This window comes from Camelina sativa, chromosome 15 (assembly GCF_030686135.1).
Source record: "Camelina sativa cultivar CO46 ecotype springtype chromosome 15, ASM3068613v1".
NCBI lineage: Eukaryota > Viridiplantae > Streptophyta > Magnoliopsida > Brassicales > Brassicaceae > Camelina > Camelina sativa.
Window position 1 is genome coordinate 5848641 of NC_141894.1, and position 22165 is coordinate 5870805.

Here is a 22165-nt window from a genome sequence, read left to right on the forward strand (position 1 = left end):
AGTTTATCCCTCGTTCGGCAAATGTTTTGGCCGACGAGCTTTCAAAGAGTGCCCTTGCTACTCTGCCTGTAACCTCCCCAAGAGGTGAAACTCTATCTGCCTAATTTCTATTAATATACAAGTGTTGACCAAAAAAAAGAAAAAAAACAAAAAAACAAAATTCTGTATAATAAGTATGATTCTGGAATTGTCATTTTCTACATAAATCTTTGGTGCTCAATAAAATGTTTGATCTGCTACATAAATCTTCTCAAAATGTAAAAGGAACAAAGTCTTAAAAGTCTTAAATACCAAACATAAATAGACTGATTTTTTTCTTTTCTTTTAAGTCAATCGAAAAAAAACAATTAAATTCGAATTCCACCAACGGTTCATTTTCAAAGTAAAAATAAAGTGAACGATAACATTGTTAAAGTTTGTAATCATCATCATGGACAGGTCGCTAAAGTTTTTTATATACTACAAAAACTATAATGAAAGAGACTCCAAGAAAACATTTTCTTTTAAAATTTTAATCAAAGATAACAGTATATTTCAAGGTTCCTTATTCTATTATTCAAACTAAAATACAGTTTCTATCCAGCATTTTATGAACATTTATATAGTGTAAATATATAAAGCACAATAATGAAATAATAAAAGAGCTACTCATTTTGTTTTAGAACTTGGGAAAAAACAACAATTAGTTTCATCGGTTGGGGGGCCACATTGTAGTGAAACCCCATGCTTATAATAATGCATGTTTGGGGTATTCAAGCTTTCCAGGCTAGTTTCTCCACTGTTTTAATGAATACTAAAAAACAAATATATAAGCCGTTTCAATATCTAACACTGTACTAATGATTTTTTAAACAAACAAATGGCCGACATATATATAAAATACAACAATACAAATAAAATTTAACAGGTGTGAAAAAGGATCTTAGGAAAGGGGGGTGGTTGGTCATTTTCATAGTTTGGTATGATATGAAATTGTGAACGTTGGGGAAAGCAGTATCATTGGTTTCAACGAAAACAAAACTCTAGAGGCTAAAACGGCTAATTGATCCTTGTGTTACGCAATCGACTTTAGAACTCCCATCAGAAATTACAAAACCCACAAAGGAAATATACAAAAAGCCAAAAGATTAATAAGTTCTTGAATCTCATCTCAATCTAGGTATTGAGTGTTCATATGAATCTTTAGATTCACGAATCATTAGTCAACAACATAAGGATACCCATTTCTTACTAAACTATTCTTTTCCAGAAACAGAACTAATTTTTAAACGTGGAGATCATACATACGTAGTACATATATCATAAATCTAAAGCTTGAAACAATGTATTATGTAAACAAATGTTATGCAAGTAAATAATTATAATTTGGAACACGTACATTACATTTTATATTGTTTACCAGTTGTATTTTAAACTATATTAGAATTTTTAATCATATTCATATTAGAGGAAGATCAAATTTGAATGTAGAATGTTAAAGACATCTTCTAGAATCTAAAAACACACTAAAGCAAAAAAAAAAATATCCCCACACGAAGGCTACACGCAGTTTACGTATATTCAAAGCAATATTTTGGTCTAATCTACCGTATGAACTTAGAATCAAAATGTTAATTTGTTTACTATATCTACAATAAAAACATAGAATAAGACATTTTAGTCATGAATGAGTCGTGAGGCTGTAAAGAAAAAACAGAGTAGTTGAGAAAAACAACAATGTAGTTTGGGCCAAGAGACAGCCAATCTCTGCCAGCTGTTTTAAACTGTTTGGGACAACCTGTTTTGTTTCTTTCTTATTCAAGAATCATAATACCCAATTTCTACTCACTTTTTTACATATCGATAAATAATTTCGAAAAATTATTCAAAATCCTATAATTAGATAGTTAAATCAACGGAAGCTAGTTTATATACATTTTATATAGAACAAAAATATTGATGTAGAAAAAACAATAGAAACACTAATTTGGTTGAGTCGGTGTCTATAATCTCCCTTCACAGTTCACACCAATAAGTCCATTAATTTCGCAATTACTTTTTAAGACATCCATTAAACTACACATAATTGTTAGAAAAAATGTTTTTTTTTCTTTGCTGTAATTCAGATACCTTTTCCTTTACTAAAAAGTTAAGTGAATGAAAATATATTTTTATAGAGACGTCTCTAGAAACAACATTCTCACAATTGGCTTATAAATACCCTTTCAAAACAAGTCACAACTCATCATTCGCATCAAAGAGAAGAACAAAACAACCATCTCCCTCTCATAATATATTCTAATTCTAAATATCTTTCAAGTGTAAAAAGAGGAGAGAAATGGAGTCAATGAAGATGAACCTTATGGTGGTGTTGATGGTGGCTATTGTGGCTTTCTCCGCAGTAGGAAAGGCGGCAGCGCAGACTGAGGCTCCGGCTCCAAGTCCTACTTCTGATGCAGCTATGTTCGTCCCAGCATTGTTTGCATCTGTTGTTGCTTTGGCATCAGGGTTTCTCTTCTAAACCAAAAGTCTCTCTATACATTCCATAGAATTATAGGGTTCTTTAATTTGTTTTTTGCCATTTTACTTCGGTTTATTTGATCGCCATGAGCTTCATGTTATTGTTTTTAATATTTGGACTACCATATATAGCAGTATTTTATAAGTTTTAATTTAGCCTTCGGGTTTTATTATTGTAATTGCTTGGGTGTTTGTGCGTGCATATGTTTCATAATTAATACGATATCTGTTTATGGGTTCATTATTTTGTTGAGGTAACATACAGAATGACCACACAAAATTGTTTAAACCTCATATGTATCAGCGAGTGGTACGTTATGATGAAAATGTTCCGATGAGCTGTGAAATTTTGGAAGGTTGTGTAGTGGTATCGTTCAAATATGTGTGGTAATTATCATCAATATTATCAAGACCATGAAAAAACTTTGTAGCTACAGAGGAACTAGCTTTCCCACAAAATCCAAACAAACTTAAGAAAAATGTGGGCACAGCAACAAAGCTCCAAAGTGAGGCAAGAAGGAGAAGAATATATATATGTGGCAACCTTAATTGCATCAAACATGCATTTAAACTCAAAAGTGAAAAAATCAAAAAATAGATGTTTACGCATTCCGTTTCACATAGTAAAGGGCTAAGTTTAGCCAATACTAATTGATACAACTAGTGGAAATTAGTGTCAAGGCCTATCATGTCAAACTTTATTACACTAGCTATGTTTAAGACCAGCCCAACATAACCCACCCATTACTTAAGTACTAATAAACAAAAGTTTTTTTGTTATTCTTTTAGGGTATGGGATGGTATCAGACAAGAACATGTTAAGCCATGTGAGATGCATAGAGGCAAAGTGGTCAGCAGCAAGAATGGGACCATAACCTTAGCTTTTTTAGTTCATGCATGCCTTCTTTTTTTTTCCCTGTCTTTGATGTAAGTCCTAAAAAAATTTGTAAGTGGCCGCCACATTTTTTTCATTTGATCAATTTCCTCTTTCTTTCCAGAAAGTAGTTCTCTATATTCCATTAACTAGAAAAATATTTGTTTTCTTCATATTTATGCCTTTACGGCCTGCGAAACAAAAGAACAATGGATGATGACACACAATATATCTTATGGAAACCAATCAATCATATATCTTAAGCCAACGCTAAAGATGAATACAACTTTTCTTTTGATTGGCTGTATTGTACACATGTAACTTAACACATAAGATATTGTGAACAGCCCTAGCCTATACTATATAATAGTAGGTCTCAATTATTATTATTTTTATTTTGTGTGCTTTTCAATATATACTAGTATAATTTTAGATAAAACAAAAAGTAAAATTTTTGCGTATGGATCTTTGTTACATATGATATAAATTTCGACTAAAACTTTCATAGTTTCATGATTCATCAAACAAACATTGAAAGTTGAAACAGTGAAACATGAGTCCTGTCCGATTATAATTGATGGTAATGTACAACAGTAGAAGCAACGTAAAACAACTTACAAACCGTATATGAGAATAATGGTCCGTAACAGCGTGGTTGGTCACACAATAATGGGCCAAAACAAAAGGCCTAAGGCCCATAAAATAGAGTCAACGACGCGGATGACCTAGCGCGAGACGTATATATAAATAAGGTGTTCAACTACAAACCCTAATTAACAGCTACCCTTTCTTTTTCCTTCGATTCAGTTGATTTTTATGAAAATTGTTTTCGTCTTTCGTTCTTGTTCTTAAAATCAAATTTGAGGTATAAGATGGTGCAGTGATGATGGGTATAAATCTCGTTAATCTGATTTTTTTACTGAAGAGATTAACTTCCCAACCATTCATTATATATCTGAGCACCTCTTTTTACTCATCTTTTTTTTTTTTTTTTTTCAATCTATGTTTTGAATTATATATCGCACATAGTTCTTCTTCGAAAGCCTTTAGATTCGCTCTAAGCGTGGTTTCGAGGATTTTATTTGTGCGTATATTAAAAAATGATCTTATCTGCTCGAGTAATCTCTCTGTTATGTGTTAACAACTATAGAGTTATGCTCCAATGTTTTATGATCACATTTGCTTTTTTTTTTTTCTCCAAAAAACTGTATACTGTGTTCTTTCGAGGAATGTTTTAAACGAACGAGATTGAACTGGGAAGATACGAATGAATGGAACTTGCAATTCTGAAACCAATGCTACCCAATGAACAAAAGATGAACTTGCAAACAACTTTGATTTGAGGCAGTAATATAATCACAGATTCTAATAACTAGTTCAACTCTCTCAGTGCAACTACGTGCATAGAACTTCATATCAATTAACACGTTAAAAATAATCCACTAAAGAAAACTTTTGAGGTGGAAACACCATATTACAAAACCACAAGTGTTGGCATCTCTCGATGGACTAAAAAAACACACACTAGAAGAGGGCCACACTACTAAATAAAACAATTACAAATCTTGCAAGTTTGTAAAAAATGGAAGAGACGAGAAGAAGAGATATTCACTTTCTTCTTGGAAAAAAATGGGAGTAAATTTTATACAGTCCCCAAGGTATAGAAGTTTTGGTATTTGGACTCACAGTACCGTGTTAATGTGAAGTGCTTTGAGGAGAGATGTTGCCATTTGCTTCACCAGAACTTGGCCTCCTGAACGTTGTCCATCACGTCGTTCTTCTATCAGATTCTTCAGTTTTTGAGGCAGGTCGTTCTCTACGATCAGCTGTTTTGGCCGTGGATGATGCTCGTATACAGCCTGTTTCATATGATCACCCAAACCAAAGCACTCAACAACATGCGTTACACACTTATTAGATAAAAATATGCCTATTCATTCAGTGATTGATATGATTACCTTGATAAGTTTTAGGAGGTTGAGTCGAGCAATTGCATCTTGGTGGTCTAGCCTTGAGATGAGTAACGGAGTCAATCCATTTACGGCTAATGTCGTATTGATCCGATATGATTTCCTATAAATTCAAGAAGGAGAAGGATTAGACTATATAAGTGGGCAACTTCGCTTTGCTTCTAACTGCTGCTTTATTTCTCTCGTATCAGAACATTTTGGAAAGATTGATAACTCTGTTGAAAAGGGGAGAGGTACATACGTGATTATCTTCAAGAATGGCTCCAAAATGTGCACAAAATGTCTCTCTGGGCAGCTCTGGAAGAAGTTAACTAATCTCTCAATTGCATCTTTCTTGAGCAACGCCTGCTCCACCTTGCGGGTGTCATTGTCTTGCGCCAAGCAAACAGCGATTGAATCTAAGGCTATTACGGACCAATATTCATCATCGAGTAAACTCAGGTAAACATCCAGACCGCCATGTGCACGTAACTGCTCCCTTGAATTCCGAGATGCATGCGCCATATCACAAAGTAAGGGCAATGCATATTGTTTTAGTGGAGAATCAGACATGATGAAAAGCATCAAGTGTGGAATGATTCCATTTTCAGCCGCTTGTTCCTGCCTCCTCTTGTTTATCTTGCACAGGTTGAATAGTGCACTAAGCACCTACATAAATTAAAGTTTTATTAATCCAAGCTTCAATCTTTAAAATCAGAGAAGAGGTTGTAACCAACCGGCCAAAGCTATCTTTATGAAAGTCAAGAAAGTAACCTCATGATGAATCTGATAAACAAGATGCCCATCCTTAAGCTCAAGGTTGGGGATCAAATGCTTAATAGCATCCGCACGCTGCAGGTTCTCCAAACAATTTGGATCAGTGGATAGATGATTGGTGCACTCCAGTATCTGGAAAATGAAAGACATAGTAAGCATGCGACTTGAAGATCTTCAAAATCAAGCATTCAAGCTCGGCCACAGAGAAAACAGATATATCATAGGAAAGCACCTTCGGAAAGAAAAAGAAATAAAACTTCATAGTATTTCAAGTACCTTTAACAGAATAGGAGGTTCGACACGGTTGAACATCTGGAAAAGACGACTGAGTAAGCTTTGGCTGCACATGTATGACTTTACTGTCGTATCAGCTCGAGCAAATTCAAGAAGCAGGTCCGCCACTTTCTCTAAGTATTCCCTAGCGACATCTGCACTCAGCGTAGAGACCATATGGGCAAGTAAACCAGATGATGTGGCACTTCCAGGTCTAGCATTTAAGACACCCGAACCTGACAATACTCCAGATGCTGTCTGAGATGCAATCCCAGACGTCGAAGCAACTCCTTCAGCAGCCAGAACCTTCTTTGTCATTGTTTTACCAGCATATCTAGGCGTAGTATCTAGATTTCCATTTTCCTTTCCACGTCCAGAGACCTCTGAAGAAACGATGTAATGATAAGGCTTAAACAAAAAATCATATCTGCCTAAAATTTGAACATTCTTGCTAACTATAAAACTTTGAAACTTACCTGCAAATTCAGCCATCAGAAAATCGAGGTCTCCGTTGGTTTTCTTTTCATTTGATCCATGCAAAAGAGGAAGCCTACTTTCATGTCTCTCAATGCCAGTGATGTGCTTAACATAATCCAGTTGACCAGAATAATGTCTTGAAGGGGGTTCTTTCTCCAACAAGCTAAGCAAAGGTCGAACTTGTTCTGTTTGAGTAACAGGAAAACCATTAGAGGCACCATCTGCCAGCTTCTGAAGCTTGTCTGTTGATGTCCTATTGGCGGAGAGAGATAGTCGATGCTGTTGTCTAACATCTTCTGTGCCAGACGTTGAAGCATCTGGGGTAACACTGCTTAGTCTAGGCCTATCGCCATCTGGGTGCAAGGCATCTGGTTGATGGACATCTGATCTTTGAGAATTTGAAGTTGAAGCATGAGAAGGCTCTTCACCACCCCCATGCCTAGTTTTCAATACATCAGGCTGATCAATCATACTGAGTGAAGTCTCATGCTGAGTAAAAATAGGATTGTTAGGATCAAGTTGACCAGAGCGCACTCGTGGAGCTTGACCATCCACAATCAGTGCGCCCCCTGATATAGAAGCCAGCCGAGTTGCCTCATTCAAGCTATAAAGAGTGTTGATTAGCCTCAGAAGAATTCCATTCTTAGCAGCTATACGGCAGAAATCATTTCTTGGGGTGGATCTTTTGAGTTTGAATATCTGCCACATCCCGTCAATAGCCAAGTGAACCATCTCCCTGAACAGAAAAACTCAAATCAGTAGAATCTCGTAGCAAAAAGGATCAGAACTGATTAAAGAGAGGAGAGCTAAGTCAATAACTGGTCAGCTATTGTTCAAAGTAGTCCAGACACCATAAGGAGATGATAAACAGTGCCTACCTGTATTTGGCATAATCTGCTTCAAGAAATCCCACCAAAACGGGTATTCCACGGCAAGCTATGAACATTTGCAACGTTAAGGAGCTGCAAAGAAGCTAGCAAATCAACTTTATGACATACCAAAAATGAAGAAGCAAAATAATAAATATCTGATGACTATTAACCTTGACTGACAAAGCTGTTGCAAGAAGTAAGCTGCTTCCTTACGAATTTCTCGAGAACGATCCCTCTCAGGACCAGCAAAACTCATTACAACAGGAATCTGCCATTTCACTTGGAATAATCAATTTACGTGGGATTTTTGGCCACATCAAAGCAAAACACAGATTTGACTATTTGAAAACGAAAACATAAGTCCTGAGATAAAGACACCATGGATACACTACAATCCTACTATTTTCCAAAAATTTTGTTAAATTTCTAAATAGAAAACGAAGACACACGCCTTTGATAAAACAAATTGGCCATATCCACCAACCATACCACGGAACTACTGGTGATCCACTAATTCAGTAACTAAACTGAAAGCGAGACTTACAAGTCCAACAAGACAAGCATTTTCTTGGAAGTCAGTGTTATCTTTAATAATTTCGTTTATCAGCTGCAGCACGGCACATATTACCTAAAAACACCATAACATATTCACAATCACAAGCCAGTCAGTATTCACATCGAACTGAAAAATAATGATATGATGAAGGACCAAAAAATAAATATTCTCGCTTGATTACAAATAAACATACTCGAGATTTAGGAACATCGAGTAGATCCATTAAAGGCAGGAAGCCATGCTGAGTCACTAATACTGCTTTCTGCTCAGGTCTCTGACGAAACATAGTTACAAGTTTCTGACAAGAAGATACAATTGCATCTTCTGACTCGTCAGGCCTTAAGGAGCTGACCAATCTGGTGAACTCGACTGCCTACAAAAATTTAACCAATAAATACTATGATTTGGATTCGCTAAAAACAGAGTAAAGAAGCAACAGTATTCTTTCAACACTGGACTGCAATAGCAAAATACAAAATGCCGAAAGAATGCCAAAAATATCAGGATATAGTTTTGCAGAATACCTGCAGAGGAAAAAGGTTCTCCGCGGGCACTTTTTCATCAAAAACCTGAGAAACAAGATATGGAAATATTTTAGCAGTATCCTACTAGAAATACCAAACCTACATACTTGAGACAGTTCATACCAAGCCATCAATGTCAATAACATCATCTTTCAAAACACCCATCATTAAGCGAAAAAGATCACCACCATCATTTGAATGCCCCGTTTCCCCCTCCATTTGCTTCTGAGCAATTGTAGCCCTCAATTTTGTTGCCAGATCATTCTTTCCACCATCTGCGACAGGAGAATCACCTTGGTTGATATTTGATGTAGGCATCGATGTTGAGGCTTCATTTGGTTTTCCCTCAGGAACTTTATCCAATGGATGAAACAAATCATGCAAAGAAGCATCCCCCGGTGGATCACTAAATCGAGCCAGTTCATTCCCACCAAGACTAGATGGAGTCTTCACAGCCTTCAAGATAGAAATAACAAGCAAAACAAGTTTTCAGCTCAGTATAAAGAAAGAAACATTTGTCTTGAAATAGAGCATTTAGTCTGACACCTCATTCAACAAAGTAATAGAAAGTATTGCAAAAAGAACATAATCTTGTAAATAATTAGACCAAGGCCCAAAGACAAACAAAACCTGTCTCACTATAAAAGCCTCTATGCATGTAGGTGTAAAATTCGCCAAAAAAAATTATATAACACAATTACAACACCAGTAAACTGTTTTGTTTATCACTGAAGAACTTATCAACTCAACAACAAAAGTACGATAGACTGCCTTTTGATTACCACATTATATAAGAAACTGTAAGACAATAATGACGTAACAGCACAACTAACCTTTCGAATCCCACGATCTTCGCCTTTTAAGCCAGAACTATGTGATGTCTGGTCCACTTGGATGGAACATTCTTTTCCAACTTGCTTGTTTTTTCTGGCTTCAGAAGCTTCGGTTTCAAGATTTCCAGCTGTTTCATCATGTTCAGATTTCCCATGTACATCTTGAGATGTCCCCTTAGCATCCGAAGGAATACTTAAAGCACCAGACTGAAGAGAAGATTTCTCACTGACCGAACGTGTAGGAACTTTATCTGACATAACATCATCGTCTGAATTATCCGTTCCATCTTCACCTAGATCACTAGGTGTAGGCTGATCTTTCTCGGACCTAAAACTCGCCACCCCTACCAGAGGTAATTTGCTTTTTGAGTCCTGGACAAGAAAATACTGTATCAGTAGCTTTAGAAAATTCATCACCAGCTTTTATGTGTTCTCCTTTTCATATCTCAACTCTTTATGACTTTATCTGCCATCTTCAAAAGATTGATCGATGGTAAACTAGAGCTAAGGAATCTTACAGTTTCTGACATCCCCACCTTTTCTGCTGAAAGGCTTTCAGCTACATCTTGGTTACCTTCATCATCCTTCTCCGAACTTGCAGCGGGGTCCTTCATATATCTGCAAAGGATGAAGAACCCAAGGACATTACAGGTTCAGTGAATGCAAGGAACACTAGTGCGTCCTCTATGATGGGATATATAATAATGTGATATATTTTTTCATAAGTTAAAGTTAAGTCTACGGGTTCTTACTTGATGGTGCCACTATGCCGAAGTGATGACTGCAATGCTCGTCTAGAATTTCGTATCCAAGGGTGAGAGAGCAGTGTCTTTGCATCAGGCCTCTGCCTGGAATCCTGTAATATACAAGATATAAATCGGATATACATACAGGATATAAAATAAATCAAATTGTCTAGGTTAAAGAGGTAGGTTAATAAACACCATCGCAGAAAAGTATACCTTCTTGAAGCACTGTCGTAGAAAGTCTGTAATATCTGGAGAAAGACTATCCGGGATAGGAGGGTTATCATCCTGAAACGAAACCAGAAAAGGCAATAGTTTGTTACTTCTGGCAATCAGTTTGTGCATTTTTTTTCACGAGAGACGTGTTTTACAACATGGAGAATAAGGAAAAAAAAAGGGGAAGGAAGAGACATCTAAATTTTATTGACTTAGAAGCAAACTAATAAAAACGTTGTCAAATACCTGAACAATACGAAAGAGAGCTGGCATGGGTTGCAGATCATAGTAAGGAGGTACACATGTCAGAAGTTCGATAACAGTGCATCCAACGCTCCAAATGTCCGAAGCTGCACAAACTCCCGACATTTCAATAACCTGTAACAGAAGTTGGGCTTTCATCACTGCGCACATAACTAGGTAAGAGTTCTTTAAAACAAAACCAACAACAAAGCAATTTTCAAAAATTGAAAAAATGAAAGCTAACCTATACAGAACATGGTGATAACAAAAATATCTAATCAAAGGTGTACCTCAGGAGCCATCCAGTAAGGAGTTCCAACCACTGAGTGAGTGTTAACATCAGCCTCGTTAAGTTTAGTGGCAACTCCAAAGTCAGCAAGCTTAACAAGACCCTGAAGTGTGATGTAGTCAAGTATCTATGAAAGGGGGATAAAAAGCCTAAAAGAATCTTATGCATCCTAGAGATCTTGAAACAAAAACACACTGAATACAAGCATGAGAATAGATAATACAGAAAAACCCACCTCCTTTGTCGTCAAAATATTTGCACCTTTGATATCTCGGTGTATCACACCCTGCTCGTGTAGATATACTAAACCTTCCAAGACCTGTAATCATTAGTTAGTAAATAATGCACTGAAATTTGAAAACTTAACTGATTTAGAAAGATTAAAACAGACCTGAGCAATGTAAACAGCCACCAACGATTCCGGGAAAGGTCCGAATTTATTTGGTTTAATAATGTTTGCAAGAGAGCCATTCTCAACGTACCTGCAAACAAATATGATTAAACTTGAGGTCCCAGTCCAGAGTAGAACAAAATAAACACAAAGGCTAACTAGTACTCACTCCAAAATAATGTGAAGGTGAGTCTTTGTCTTCGAAGACCCAAGATACTTGACAATGTTTTTATGGTTCAAGTTCTGCAATGAAAAATCATCTTAGAAGACATAGAGAAGGACAGCATCGTAACAGCATAACCCTTAATGTGAAGAAGCCAAAGTTCAGAAGGTGATTGGTTTAACGTAAGTTGATGGAAAGTTAAACATCAGGATCCCAACTTTGTATACAAATGTCCAGAATTCAGAAAGCAGGATCAAGCTCTACATGGGATAGGACAAAATACATATGCATTCCAGTCCTAGTCAATGCTAAAACTAAAGAATGTGTAATGGATAAAGATTGTGGGATATTGAAGAAAGAAGGTACCTTCAACAAGTCAATTTCTTGCTGGAGAAAAAAAATCATCCAAAAAGCCAAGAATCACCCACATGTATAAAACCAGGATTCAGTAAGCATAGCAGTGGTAACGGTATGAGAGACGACAAATAACGAAGATAGATAAAAAAAGAAGAAGAACAAACCATAATGGTGTTAAGATCCTCTTGAACAATATTTTCCAAAGAGACTTGTTTAATAGCCACAAAGTCTCCATTCTCCAAGTCTAACCCTTTATAAACTCGACCGTAAGCTCCTTTACCAATTTCATCTCCCAGCATCTATACCCTCAAAATATCAACACTTAATTAAAAAAAAAAACCACTAGACTTGAAGCAAAAATTTCAAAGATTTTAGCGTTCCAATTTCAAATTGCTAACATCCAAAGGAGACCCATTGAAAAATTAAAAAAAAAAAACCCAGGAAAAATTGCGGAAGAAGAAGAAGAAGAAAGCTCACATATTTGTTGTCGAGAGTCTTTGATTTGTGGAACTGAGATGACGTCATTTGCCGCGCCATCTCTTACTTCTCGTCTTCTTCTTCTTCTTCCTCGGAAACAAAAAAAAAATGCAGCGAAGCGAACAGAACACAAAATTGCTCCTCCGAGAAAACAGATCCAGAGAAAGGAAAATAATAATTAGGGTTTTTAATATCTGAAGAAAAAAAATTGAAGGATCGAAGTTCGAACTGATGAAAGATCAGAGATTGCCAGCTCTATTACAGTAGTGTAAATTTCTATATAAAAAAAAAAACCCAAAAAAAAAGAAAAAGGAAAGAAACAACAGAACTAAAAGTTTTGGGTCATAAATGAACTAACTGTAATACCCCAAGGATATTTATGTTAATTTTTACTTATGCGGCTGTATTCTTCTTTATTATGGGGGGGCCGTAACATTTCTTTGTTTATGATTTCACCCCTATATTTCCTGATTTGTAGCATTTTGTCCTAATTACCGCTATTTAAGAAAAGCGGTCCATCAAGAATTTTAATGCTCTTCTTTAACTGCTGGTGTCAATTTTAATTAATTGTGTTTAAATCAAGGTGGTTAGTATTCATTAATGTATTTATCAACACTTTTAAACATTTTGTTAATCATTTTCTCTATTGTAGGAGGAGCTAGGATAACCGGATATTTATGGCCAATCAACTACTAATTGTTTCATAATATTTCACATCTGTGCATTGTAGCAAGGTTGGTTGGTCTCAGGCTCTCAGCTATTTAGTGTACATATGATATAATCATCTGGATTCCAATATGATTGCTCTATATATTTGTGGTTGATTTATTGCAAAATCTAAAATAGTTTGTCAAGGTTGGTTTATTCATTCGTAGCTAATTTACGAATAGTTCTTTTTCTATTCGAACCGGAAATCTAGTGCAAAATCTTTGAGACGAAAGAACCATGCAGGTGAAATAAAAACCAAAATGAAGATTATACAATAATAAGTGCCTTATTAGTTATTATTACCAAACGCCGAAGCTAGCGCGTGAGCAAAAAAGGTCGGTAGGTTCATTGGTAACATCAGGAGGAGACTAATGGAGAGATAGAGAACAATATTGAGAGAAAAAACCAAACCAATCGAAGAAACTCATAGAGATCACGAAACCCTAGTAGTGGCGAACGAGAGAGCTAGATAGATAGATAGAGAGAGATCGGTTGAACACGTACGTACGTACGGTAAGGCGGAGATGATGTTATCATCATGTGGTGAGAAGAAACCAGTACTGTCCAAGAAAACGACGCCGTGTTGCACGAAGATGGGGATGAAGAGGGGACCATGGACGGTGGAGGAGGATGAGATCCTTGTGAGCTTCATAAAGAAAGAAGGTGAAGGACGCTGGCGATCGCTTCCCAAGAGAGCTGGTTTACTTCGATGTGGTAAGAGCTGCCGTCTACGGTGGATGAACTATCTCCGCCCGTCTGTTAAACGCGGCGGTATTACCTCCGACGAGGAAGATCTCATCCTCCGTCTTCATCGCCTCCTCGGCAACCGGTACATATATCTATTCAATGATATACACAAGATCGTGCTTTATATATACGTATATGTGTTTGTGTGTCTCTCTATACGCATATAAACTAGGGTTATTTTTTGGTTTAAGCTAGGGCTTTAATTCTTATACATAAACACGAAGGTCCTGATTCAATTATATTTTGATTCTTGGTTGGATTTTTATAACAAAAATGTTAATCTCTTTTCTAGTTTCTTTAGACTAGAACTCTTTTTTTTTTTTAAGTGAAGATAATTTATATTATTTTCTGGATCTATATAGCTAATATAGTGATATATATCGACCCATTCTTTTAAAAAATTGTTTATTATTACTAAGAAAATCTGAAAATGTAACAAAAAGAAAATGCAAGCTTGGTTTATAACCATATGAATTAATCGTTGTTGTATTCGACTCACATATATGCTCTTTATGGGAATTCTAATGTGTGATGCAGGTGGTCATTGATCGCGGGAAGGATACCGGGAAGGACTGATAATGAAATCAAGAACTATTGGAACACTCATCTTCGTAAGAAACTTCTAAGGCAGGGCATTGATCCTCAAACCCACAAGCCTCTTGATGTCAACAATATCCATAAACCAGAAGAAGAAGAAGTTTCCGGTGGACAAAACCCTCTAGAGCCTAATTCTAGTTCTCATACGGATACCACCGGAAATGAAGCTAGCAACAAGAACAGTATTAATGTCTTTGGTGGTGAGGGATACTACGAAGACTTTGGTTTCTGCTACGACGACAAGTTCTCGTCGTTTCTTAATTCGCTTATCAACGATGATGATGATCCTTTTGGTAACATGATCCCAATATCTCAACCGTTGCAGATGGATGATTGTAAGGAGGAGATTGTTGGAGCGTCGTCGAGCTTAGGAGATGACCAGATCGACAAGAAGATATATAGTTGATCGACCCTTGATGTTTTCTATATCTACCATGCTTCCAAGAAGGGATTATATATGCGATCTAAAAGGTTGGTGGATATGTGTGCTACGTTGTTTTTGCAGTGCGTTGTGGGATTATAAAACCAGATTTGTGAGTGTAATTGATTACACAGACCTCTTTCTCTATATATATTCTGTCATCTGTCGAATTAAGATCATGTATCAATCATGGATAATGCGAAAAAAAATAAGTTAGATATAAAGCTTTCTAATAAGGTTTTACAATTAACAAAAAGAAATTGTTATAAGATAATCAGATACATATTTTGTGTAATGTACAAAAATTTGAAAATAATGCAGCCTTTTACACCAAACCTAGTGATTTATGCAAATGTGTGTCTGTTACCGCACGAGTTCATGTTTTTGAAAACTTTATTTTACATGTAATACTAAGTTTTAGTAATAGAATAAATTAAAACTCAAAGATTGCTAACAATTATGTACGTCAAACACAATTATGTATTAGTACACATGATATGATTGGTCCGTGCGTTCACCCTCTAGAATTCGTTTAAACCAAAAACAACACCATGTCAATTTTCACATCGACTCTTCACACGTCTCTCCACATTTACTCCAGAAAACGGCCCTTATTAAAAAAAATGTCTAGGAAATTAAATCATAGACCAAGCTCAAAACACACCGCGCCAGACCTATACTGTTTTGAAATACAAGCCGCAAGATTAAATGACGTTAACATAAGTTAACTTAAACGAACTTTGCATACGAGTATGCTGCTCCAACCTAACCTTCTCTTTGACCCTTCGGTTCACATCACAGCAGCAAAATTAAATAGCTAACTACAATTCTTTGGCGCAACCAAATTTATACGGAAAAAAAAGTTTTCTTTTCGAAAATCTAGTAAAACTAGGAATGTAATAGAGAAAATAGCTTTACAGATAAATATCGTCATTTAAAGATTGGAGACTACATGCTCAATATCTCTCTCAAGATATCTCGTTATACTAAAGTACGTAAGAACAACAAACTTTATAGTTGTGACTAAAAACCTCTAGAGATATATGATGCCAACGAAGAAGAACATCAACAAAAAGATAAATCAAATTGAGTGTACACATGCATGTACGCAGAGCATATTCAAATTCACCAGCATATAAACACATCCAATATACACGTATAATTAAGATGAATAAATAATACAACATACCGATATAAAGATATTAGTCGCAAAGACTCAAGATATGCTAGCTGCTCTTTTTTAACATTGTTGTTTTAGTATTCCTATTCTATATATATATATATACCACATGCATAGATGGATATGTGCCGAGTCTGCTGACCGTTTGTAATAATTCTGTAAAACAGAATTAGGTTAAAAGAATGAAAGAATTGACCGGTAGATTTGGTCTCTCAAAGTCTCAGTTGTGTGTTTTGATAGAAAGTTTGATCTTTACTTTTTTGAGATAATCAAATCATAAAGATTATAGACACATGTTAGGTGCCAACTAATACTCTTTGGTTTAATTATCTCATCTGTAAATGCCTCTCTCTTTCTCCTCTAGAGAAGTTTTCGCTTGTTTGATCTTATTTTTCTTATAAAAGAAACAATTCCTCAGTTATATTTACTCTAAATATGTGGTATTTGGTTCTTCAGTCCTTGATGCAAAAAAAAAAAATTGACACTAAATTGTATAACCTTTTTCAATAAATTTGAGTTGTTGAGGAATGGTCCTACCTCACACTATTACCTATTCTCTGAGCAAACAGTTTTTTTGTTGGTCATCTAACATTGTGGTTCCACTTTGATGGATGTACATTGATGACCATTAATTAATTAACCAAAGAACTAGGTGTTATTATGATACATCTGTTGTGTTTCCTCGTATTGAAGATCCAAAATCTTGTTTCACTTGGCAAATCGCAAAGTCCATTCTCTGGCTACCTCGTCATGCTTTTCTGTATCTGTCAAGTAGAGCCGTGCAATCACTGGCAAAGCTGGACTATCTGGTAGAGAAAGAATGAGAACATATGTTAAAGCTGGTAGTTGGATGCAGAGATCTATGATGTTTGCTGGCCAAAACCCATCATGAACAGATTAAACTAAAAAAAGGCTTTTCTTAGGTAGATCTGACCCTAAGCTGGTCAATGCATCAAAGGAAGCCTGAGAGTAGAGTACGAAACTTACATGGTTCAGGTTTAAAAAAGATAGATCTGATGGCTTGTAAGACTTTTGTGATTGTAAGAGCTGGACTCCAACTATCTCTTAGAATCTCCACACTTAAATTCCCCGCAGCATCCACATTGCAATGGTAGATCCGAGTCTTGAACACCAACTGCAAATCCACAACCTCTTAACTTAAAAAGACTCAATAAAAGACATTACAGTGAAACTACTGAATGTAACGAACGTATCAGCTCAAGATTAGAACCCATACACATAGCTTGATCCACTCAAAATCCCAAAAGTTAAAGAATTTGCTACTTAATCTATCCAAAGATTTTGATACAAGAAAGAAAACTACACAAAGACGCCAGGCAAACTAAACTCTAGAGACATCAAGCTAGCAACTTCACTATCCAAACCGAAAAGCATTACCATTTAAATTAGTAAAAAGCTCCTCCACACAAATAAAAATTGAAACTTTCGTGAAGAAAGACCCAAAACAAGAGGATTAAAGATCATACCTTAGGTGGTTTGAATGGATAATCAGATGGGAAAATAATATCCAGAAAAAAGATCCCTCCTTCATACGGAGTTCCTGCAACAACAACAAAAACCCCCAAAATCAAAAGACTTGAAAAAAACCTAAAAATCGCAACTTGAATCGTGGAACTAACCAGAAGGACCAATGATGGTGGCGATCCAATGGTAGAGATTATCTCCTTTTGGTCCAGCTGAGCAATCAGGAGGCGGATCAACGTTAAGCTCAGCCATTTCCCTCTGTATCCTCTTCCCTGAAGCTGAAACTGATGTCTTTGCTACCCAAGACGACGCCGTTCCTGAATATCCAGCGTACATCGCCATCGGTAACGGTTTCAACCTCCCGCTTCCACCAGGTGTCATCATCTCCCGTCTTCGTCGTCGTCGTCGTCGTCTTCCGATTCTCTGCTTTATCCAAAATCACCACTTCAGCGTTTCGCTCGCACTCCATTCTTCGAAACGCTGCGTTTTTGTCTAATCATATTAAACTAATAAAGTAATCGCTGACGTGGATAATAATAACAAAGATAAAAATTGTTATTATTTTTTTTTTTTTAAATTTCTCTACCTCTCTCTACTTCAATAATTTTTGTAATCATTTTGATAATTTTGTTTATTGAATATTCTTGTGTATGGGATCCAATGATCATGTTACAACCACATGAATCCTTAATTATTTTGATAAATGATTATAACAAGACAAAGTGATAGGAAATAAATTAGGAAATTATCAAATACTATCAAATTTACCTTATCAAGTTTTATTAGTATAATTTATTGAAATACCATTGATAAGTTTGCAAGCTCTTTATGATATCTCAATATAATAATCATTCATTTAAATATGAAATATAAATCACAGTAATTCGAAGATATTTTTAAGTTCAAAGATGAAGACAAAGAATTGGAACTTGTGAGCTCTCTCTAGTCTCTCTAGTTACTACACTTACACTAAACCAAAGTACAACAACAAATACATGTAATCGGCAAAAGAACCAAGCCGCTAGTAGACTTCTCCGGTTATTACAAAAACCGTGTTTTGGCAAACGTTCTACAGAAGGCGGTTTTGCTGAAGTAGTAGCAGTTGTAGTAGCGTGAGAGCTAGTGGTGCCAATAAGGGAAGATGGTAGTAGCTAGAGGTGAGAAGTGCGTTTGCGTTTCCTCCCAATGGACTTGCGGGTCCTAATGCACTCGGCGGAAAGTCTCCTCCAGTTGCGTTTGCGCTTAAGCTGAATATAAAGATGGATAAAGAGTTAAGAAAAATATTTGAGTTTTCAAAAGATCAACAAAACTAACAAGAAGAAATAGTGTTACCTTCCTGTGTACGCACATGTTTTATAGCCTGCAAAACACACAATCAATCAAATTTGAGATTGCGTGAACATATATAATGTTATTGGTAAGCTGGTCGAAGAAATGAGAAACTTACTGGGATCTCTAGTAGTGGTAATGGCCGTACCACTAAAGTCACAAGTTCCACCAGCACTTTTCATCTTCTGGAAATAGTCATTGTAAGCAAAAGAAGCATGGCTCTTAACATTGTTCGGCAAATAACAAGGATGACCCGGTTGAATCGCAGCACAGTTAGCTTGCCCTTGACCACACGCCCAATTCAAACCATCAACCAACTTATCATCATCAGCATCTGCTTTAGCCACACAGAACATCGATGAACCGTTTACAGATGCAGAGTTAGAACCACCACTCAAGCTCAGAGGATAAACAGATGTCCCATTCGGAAACAAAATCCCCCAGTTTTTCTCAGAGACTGGTCCTGTTCGTTTGTCTTCACTATACAGCTCGTAGATGTAAGTGTTGATCGGCATGTCTGGTTGGCTAGGAGGACCTGAGTCGTTCAACACTCTCTTGATCAAGTTAGTGTTGAACGTCTCAGCGTTAGCGAGTGTTGCAGAAGCTTCATCGCTTCCACCAGCTGAAGGCCAACCTGTTTCAGTAACAACAACAGGAATCTTGGAGAAGTTCAAAGCTTCCATGGAGTAGTAAGCAGCATCAACCATAGCATCAAACATGCTGTTGTAATGTAAAAGCGTGTTTGGATCAACGATCTGCTTCACCGGAGAAAGCTGCTTGAACAACGCGTAATCGAGCGGGAAAATCCCGTTAGCAGCGGTGTAGCCATAGTAAGGATACGCGTTTAACATGAAGAAAGAATCAGTGTTCTTCAGAAACTGAAGAAGCTGATACACAGTTGTGTTCCAAGACGGGCTAAAGGTTGATGTGGAAGGAGGAAACGGTTTAGGCATTATGTCCATAGACATAGGGCTTGAAACTTTGACCTTAAAGTTGAGATTGGAAGCCACAAGAGCCTTGTGAATGTTGTGTAGAGCTGAGGCAAGAATGGGAGCAACGTGAGGAGCTGCGCTTAGAACTTCGCTACCAACAGCAATGGCGGTTATATTAGTTGAAGGAACATAAGCAGCAACGTTCTTGTTAACCCATGCAGCTGCTGCTGAAGGGAACCGTCCAATTTTGAGGATTTCTCCGTTGGTTACACCGACCATAACTTCAATGCTAGTGTTGGCAAATGCTTTGAGCATATGGCTATTGGCATCATAGAGACGGACGTGTGTGATTTGTTGCGAATTCAGAAGGGCTACGATGTCTGAAGGCGATGGCATGTTAGTGACATCAGTTCCGATGTTCACCCCAATGAATGCAGCTGTATTAAGAAACAGATTGAGAACTTCATCAGATTAAAAAGAAGTAAAGTTAGTAGATAGATACAAGATGTAATTAGGTGAAATTACCGTTTGAACAAGCAAGAGTTGAAATTAGGAGCAAGAACGCTTCTGCAAACCATCTCGGAAGCAGCATTGGAACAGATAGCTTGAAACCTACAGAGAACTATTAAAAAAAGTTCAAAATTGAGTCATATGGTAATGATTGTAACAGAAATTAGAAACTTAACATGAGATGGATTGTAGATTTGTCACTCTTCTTAATACAGAAAGGACTGTTTTTTTAATTCTTTTTCAGGAGAGTAGCAATTGGTCAAATATGGTAAGAACCCTAAACTCAAGTAAGCAACTTTAGATACTACTAACCTATGAATATGTATTAAAAAAACTGAGAATTTCAGACAGAAGTAAACTAATAAAGTCTAGAAACTAGCGAACAGAAAGGGATAAACAGTAAACGATAACTCATCGAGCATTCGAAAAGGCACAATTTTTTTATAATCTTTTAACTCTTTTTGTCGTTTCGTTCTTACAGACCATGTGCTGTGGAAACAGGATTAGCAGTAGGGAGGGAGAGAAGAAGAAGAATGTGGAAGATACAATCAAGAAGCTAGTTCGGACACAAAGAAGCTAAGACAAACAATGCGAGATACTCAGATGCAAAATCAAGAAAATATTACAAAATAAAGTACCTAAAATTGGAGCTTGCTCGGTTCCAGATTCACTCCGCGAGAATTTAGATCACAAAGACAAGAAAGATAAAAAGAACCCTCGAGGTTTTGCTGTAGAGACAGAACAGGTTCAGACTTCAGAGATGTTTCTAGTGTAGTGAAACCCACCGAAGAGAAGAGAAACCCAAAAAGTAAAAACTTTTTTTTTTTTGTTTTTCTTCTTTTCTTTCGGCGAATATTATTTTCGAAATTGCGGAAAAAGAAAATAAAAAGGAAATACTTAAGAGATTTGATGTGCTCTCAGTAAACTTGGTTTCATCTCTCTTTTATAATGGCGTGGGAAACCAGAGAGGTGTGTGTATGTGGAAATCAGAAGGTGAGGCTTCAAAATTCAAAGACCTCTTAATAAATTATTAATTACCTGTCATTGCCCAAAACCAAATTATTAATTAGTATCTAAAATTTGTAAAAAGACTTTGCATACTCTAAAATGGTCACAAAACATCACATACAATTAAATTTTGCATAAAGTTTTTAAAAAATATCATATAACCTTTTTGTTTACCTTTAAAAAACATCATATAAAATGTAAAGATGATAGTACGTACATATTTATTCTTTTAACACCTAGTATTCCAACCTTCTCAATAATTAAAAAAAAAAAATATAAATCTATATAATAGCAATCCAATCTATATATAATAGCAATCCAATTAAATGAAGTAAAAACAAGAAAACAAGATTGTAAGAGGCTCGATTTCCACGCTCTTCTCATTTTCGTTCGTGTTTATATTGGGGATTGCACAATACTAAGTAAATAAAAGTTTTGGGGGAAGAGTGAAGCTAGTTCTTTTATTAACGAGAAAAACTTGAGGTTGTCACTAACAACGAGTCAAGATTGAGCTCGTCAGTTCGCTGGAGAACTAACAAGCTAATAATGACGAGCTAGAAAGTGGAAACGAATTACACAAAAGACAATAACAGTTTTCGATGCAAAGTATTGCTCTCTGAGTATTGTCCAGAGGTTAAGATGGTGATCCCAATAAATACTATTTCTTTTTATAGCGGACTGTTGACCTAAGGTTCCCTAGGGATTCCTGATATATCATGGTTTTTGTGGTTT

At 36.3% G+C, this 22165-nt stretch overlaps 5 protein-coding genes, 1 long non-coding RNA gene and 1 other non-coding gene across 12 annotated transcripts; 3 read left to right on the forward strand and 4 right to left on the reverse strand.

The window, feature by feature from the left end:
* Nucleotides 1–2209: 2209 nt before the first annotated feature.
* On the forward strand, nucleotides 2210–2740 carry AGP12 (arabinogalactan protein 12). The gene has a single exon (XM_019236664.2). The coding sequence runs from the start codon at nucleotides 2318–2320 to the stop codon at nucleotides 2498–2500; it is 183 nt and encodes a 60-aa protein (XP_019092209.1). The 5' UTR covers nucleotides 2210–2317; the 3' UTR covers nucleotides 2501–2740.
* Nucleotides 2741–4249: 1509 nt separating this feature from the next.
* On the forward strand, nucleotides 4250–4334 carry LOC147926306 (small nucleolar RNA U30). The gene has a single exon (XR_015583360.1). It is a non-coding gene; the product is annotated as a small nucleolar RNA U30 (small nucleolar RNA).
* A 459-nt stretch (nucleotides 4335–4793) lies between these two features.
* MAPKKK7 (mitogen-activated protein kinase kinase kinase 7) lies at nucleotides 4794–12887 on the reverse strand. 4 transcript variants are annotated; one of them, XM_087488572.1, is made up of 25 exons: nucleotides 12517–12862; nucleotides 12204–12338; nucleotides 12049–12069; nucleotides 11689–11762; nucleotides 11520–11610; nucleotides 11364–11447; nucleotides 11130–11231; nucleotides 10843–10974; nucleotides 10597–10668; nucleotides 10387–10490; nucleotides 10171–10252; nucleotides 9635–10006; nucleotides 8925–9257; nucleotides 8802–8846; nucleotides 8471–8650; nucleotides 8266–8349; nucleotides 7892–7989; nucleotides 7728–7811; nucleotides 6849–7585; nucleotides 6609–6755; nucleotides 6376–6527; nucleotides 6097–6231; nucleotides 5585–5991; nucleotides 5332–5446; nucleotides 4794–5232 (listed from the first exon to the last, which is right to left on the reverse strand). In XM_087488572.1, the coding sequence occupies exons 1-25, from the start codon at nucleotides 12574–12576 to the stop codon at nucleotides 5056–5058; spliced, it is 4023 nt and encodes a 1340-aa protein (XP_087344698.1). In that variant the 5' UTR covers nucleotides 12577–12862; the 3' UTR covers nucleotides 4794–5055. The 4 variants fall into 4 exon arrangements, with proteins under 4 accessions (XP_087344698.1, XP_087344697.1, XP_010465195.1 ...); XM_087488571.1 differs by having other exon boundaries at nucleotides 10153–10252; XM_010466893.3 differs by having other exon boundaries at nucleotides 6376–6755; nucleotides 12517–12887.
* A 533-nt stretch (nucleotides 12888–13420) lies between these two features.
* LOC104745605 (transcription repressor MYB5) lies at nucleotides 13421–15213 on the forward strand. 2 transcript variants are annotated; one of them, XM_087488573.1, is made up of 3 exons: nucleotides 13603–14053; nucleotides 14509–14768; nucleotides 14894–15213. In XM_087488573.1, exons 1-3 carry the CDS (start codon nucleotides 13749–13751, stop codon nucleotides 14899–14901), a joined length of 573 nt encoding a protein of 190 aa, XP_087344699.1. In that variant the 5' UTR covers nucleotides 13603–13748; the 3' UTR covers nucleotides 14902–15213. The 2 variants fall into 2 exon arrangements, with proteins under 2 accessions (XP_010465196.2, XP_087344699.1); XM_010466894.3 differs by having other exon boundaries at nucleotides 13421–14053; nucleotides 14509–15213.
* A 191-nt stretch (nucleotides 15214–15404) lies between these two features.
* LOC147926307 (uncharacterized) lies at nucleotides 15405–16247 on the reverse strand. Its single transcript, XR_015582302.1, has 2 exons — nucleotides 16179–16247; nucleotides 15405–15772 (listed from the first exon to the last, which is right to left on the reverse strand). It is a non-coding gene; the product is annotated as an uncharacterized LOC147926307 (long non-coding RNA).
* Nucleotides 16248–16658: 411 nt separating this feature from the next.
* Nucleotides 16659–18289, reverse strand: LOC104745606 (constitutive photomorphogenesis protein 10). Its single transcript, XM_010466896.3, has 4 exons — nucleotides 17810–18289; nucleotides 17657–17730; nucleotides 17157–17304; nucleotides 16659–16975 (listed from the first exon to the last, which is right to left on the reverse strand). The coding sequence occupies exons 1-4, from the start codon at nucleotides 18036–18038 to the stop codon at nucleotides 16878–16880; spliced, it is 549 nt and encodes a 182-aa protein (XP_010465198.1). The 5' UTR covers nucleotides 18039–18289; the 3' UTR covers nucleotides 16659–16877.
* Nucleotides 18290–18479: 190 nt separating this feature from the next.
* LOC104745607 (glucan endo-1,3-beta-glucosidase 4) lies at nucleotides 18480–21420 on the reverse strand. Of its 2 annotated transcripts, none has more exons than XM_010466898.3 (5): nucleotides 21064–21420; nucleotides 20441–20527; nucleotides 19102–20352; nucleotides 18987–19014; nucleotides 18480–18901 (listed from the first exon to the last, which is right to left on the reverse strand). In XM_010466898.3, the coding sequence occupies exons 2-5, from the start codon at nucleotides 20505–20507 to the stop codon at nucleotides 18724–18726; spliced, it is 1524 nt and encodes a 507-aa protein (XP_010465200.1). In that variant the 5' UTR covers nucleotides 20508–20527; nucleotides 21064–21420; the 3' UTR covers nucleotides 18480–18723. The 2 variants fall into 2 exon arrangements, with proteins under 2 accessions (XP_010465200.1, XP_010465199.1); XM_010466897.3 differs by having other exon boundaries at nucleotides 20441–20537.
* Nucleotides 21421–22165: the final 745 nt, after the last annotated feature.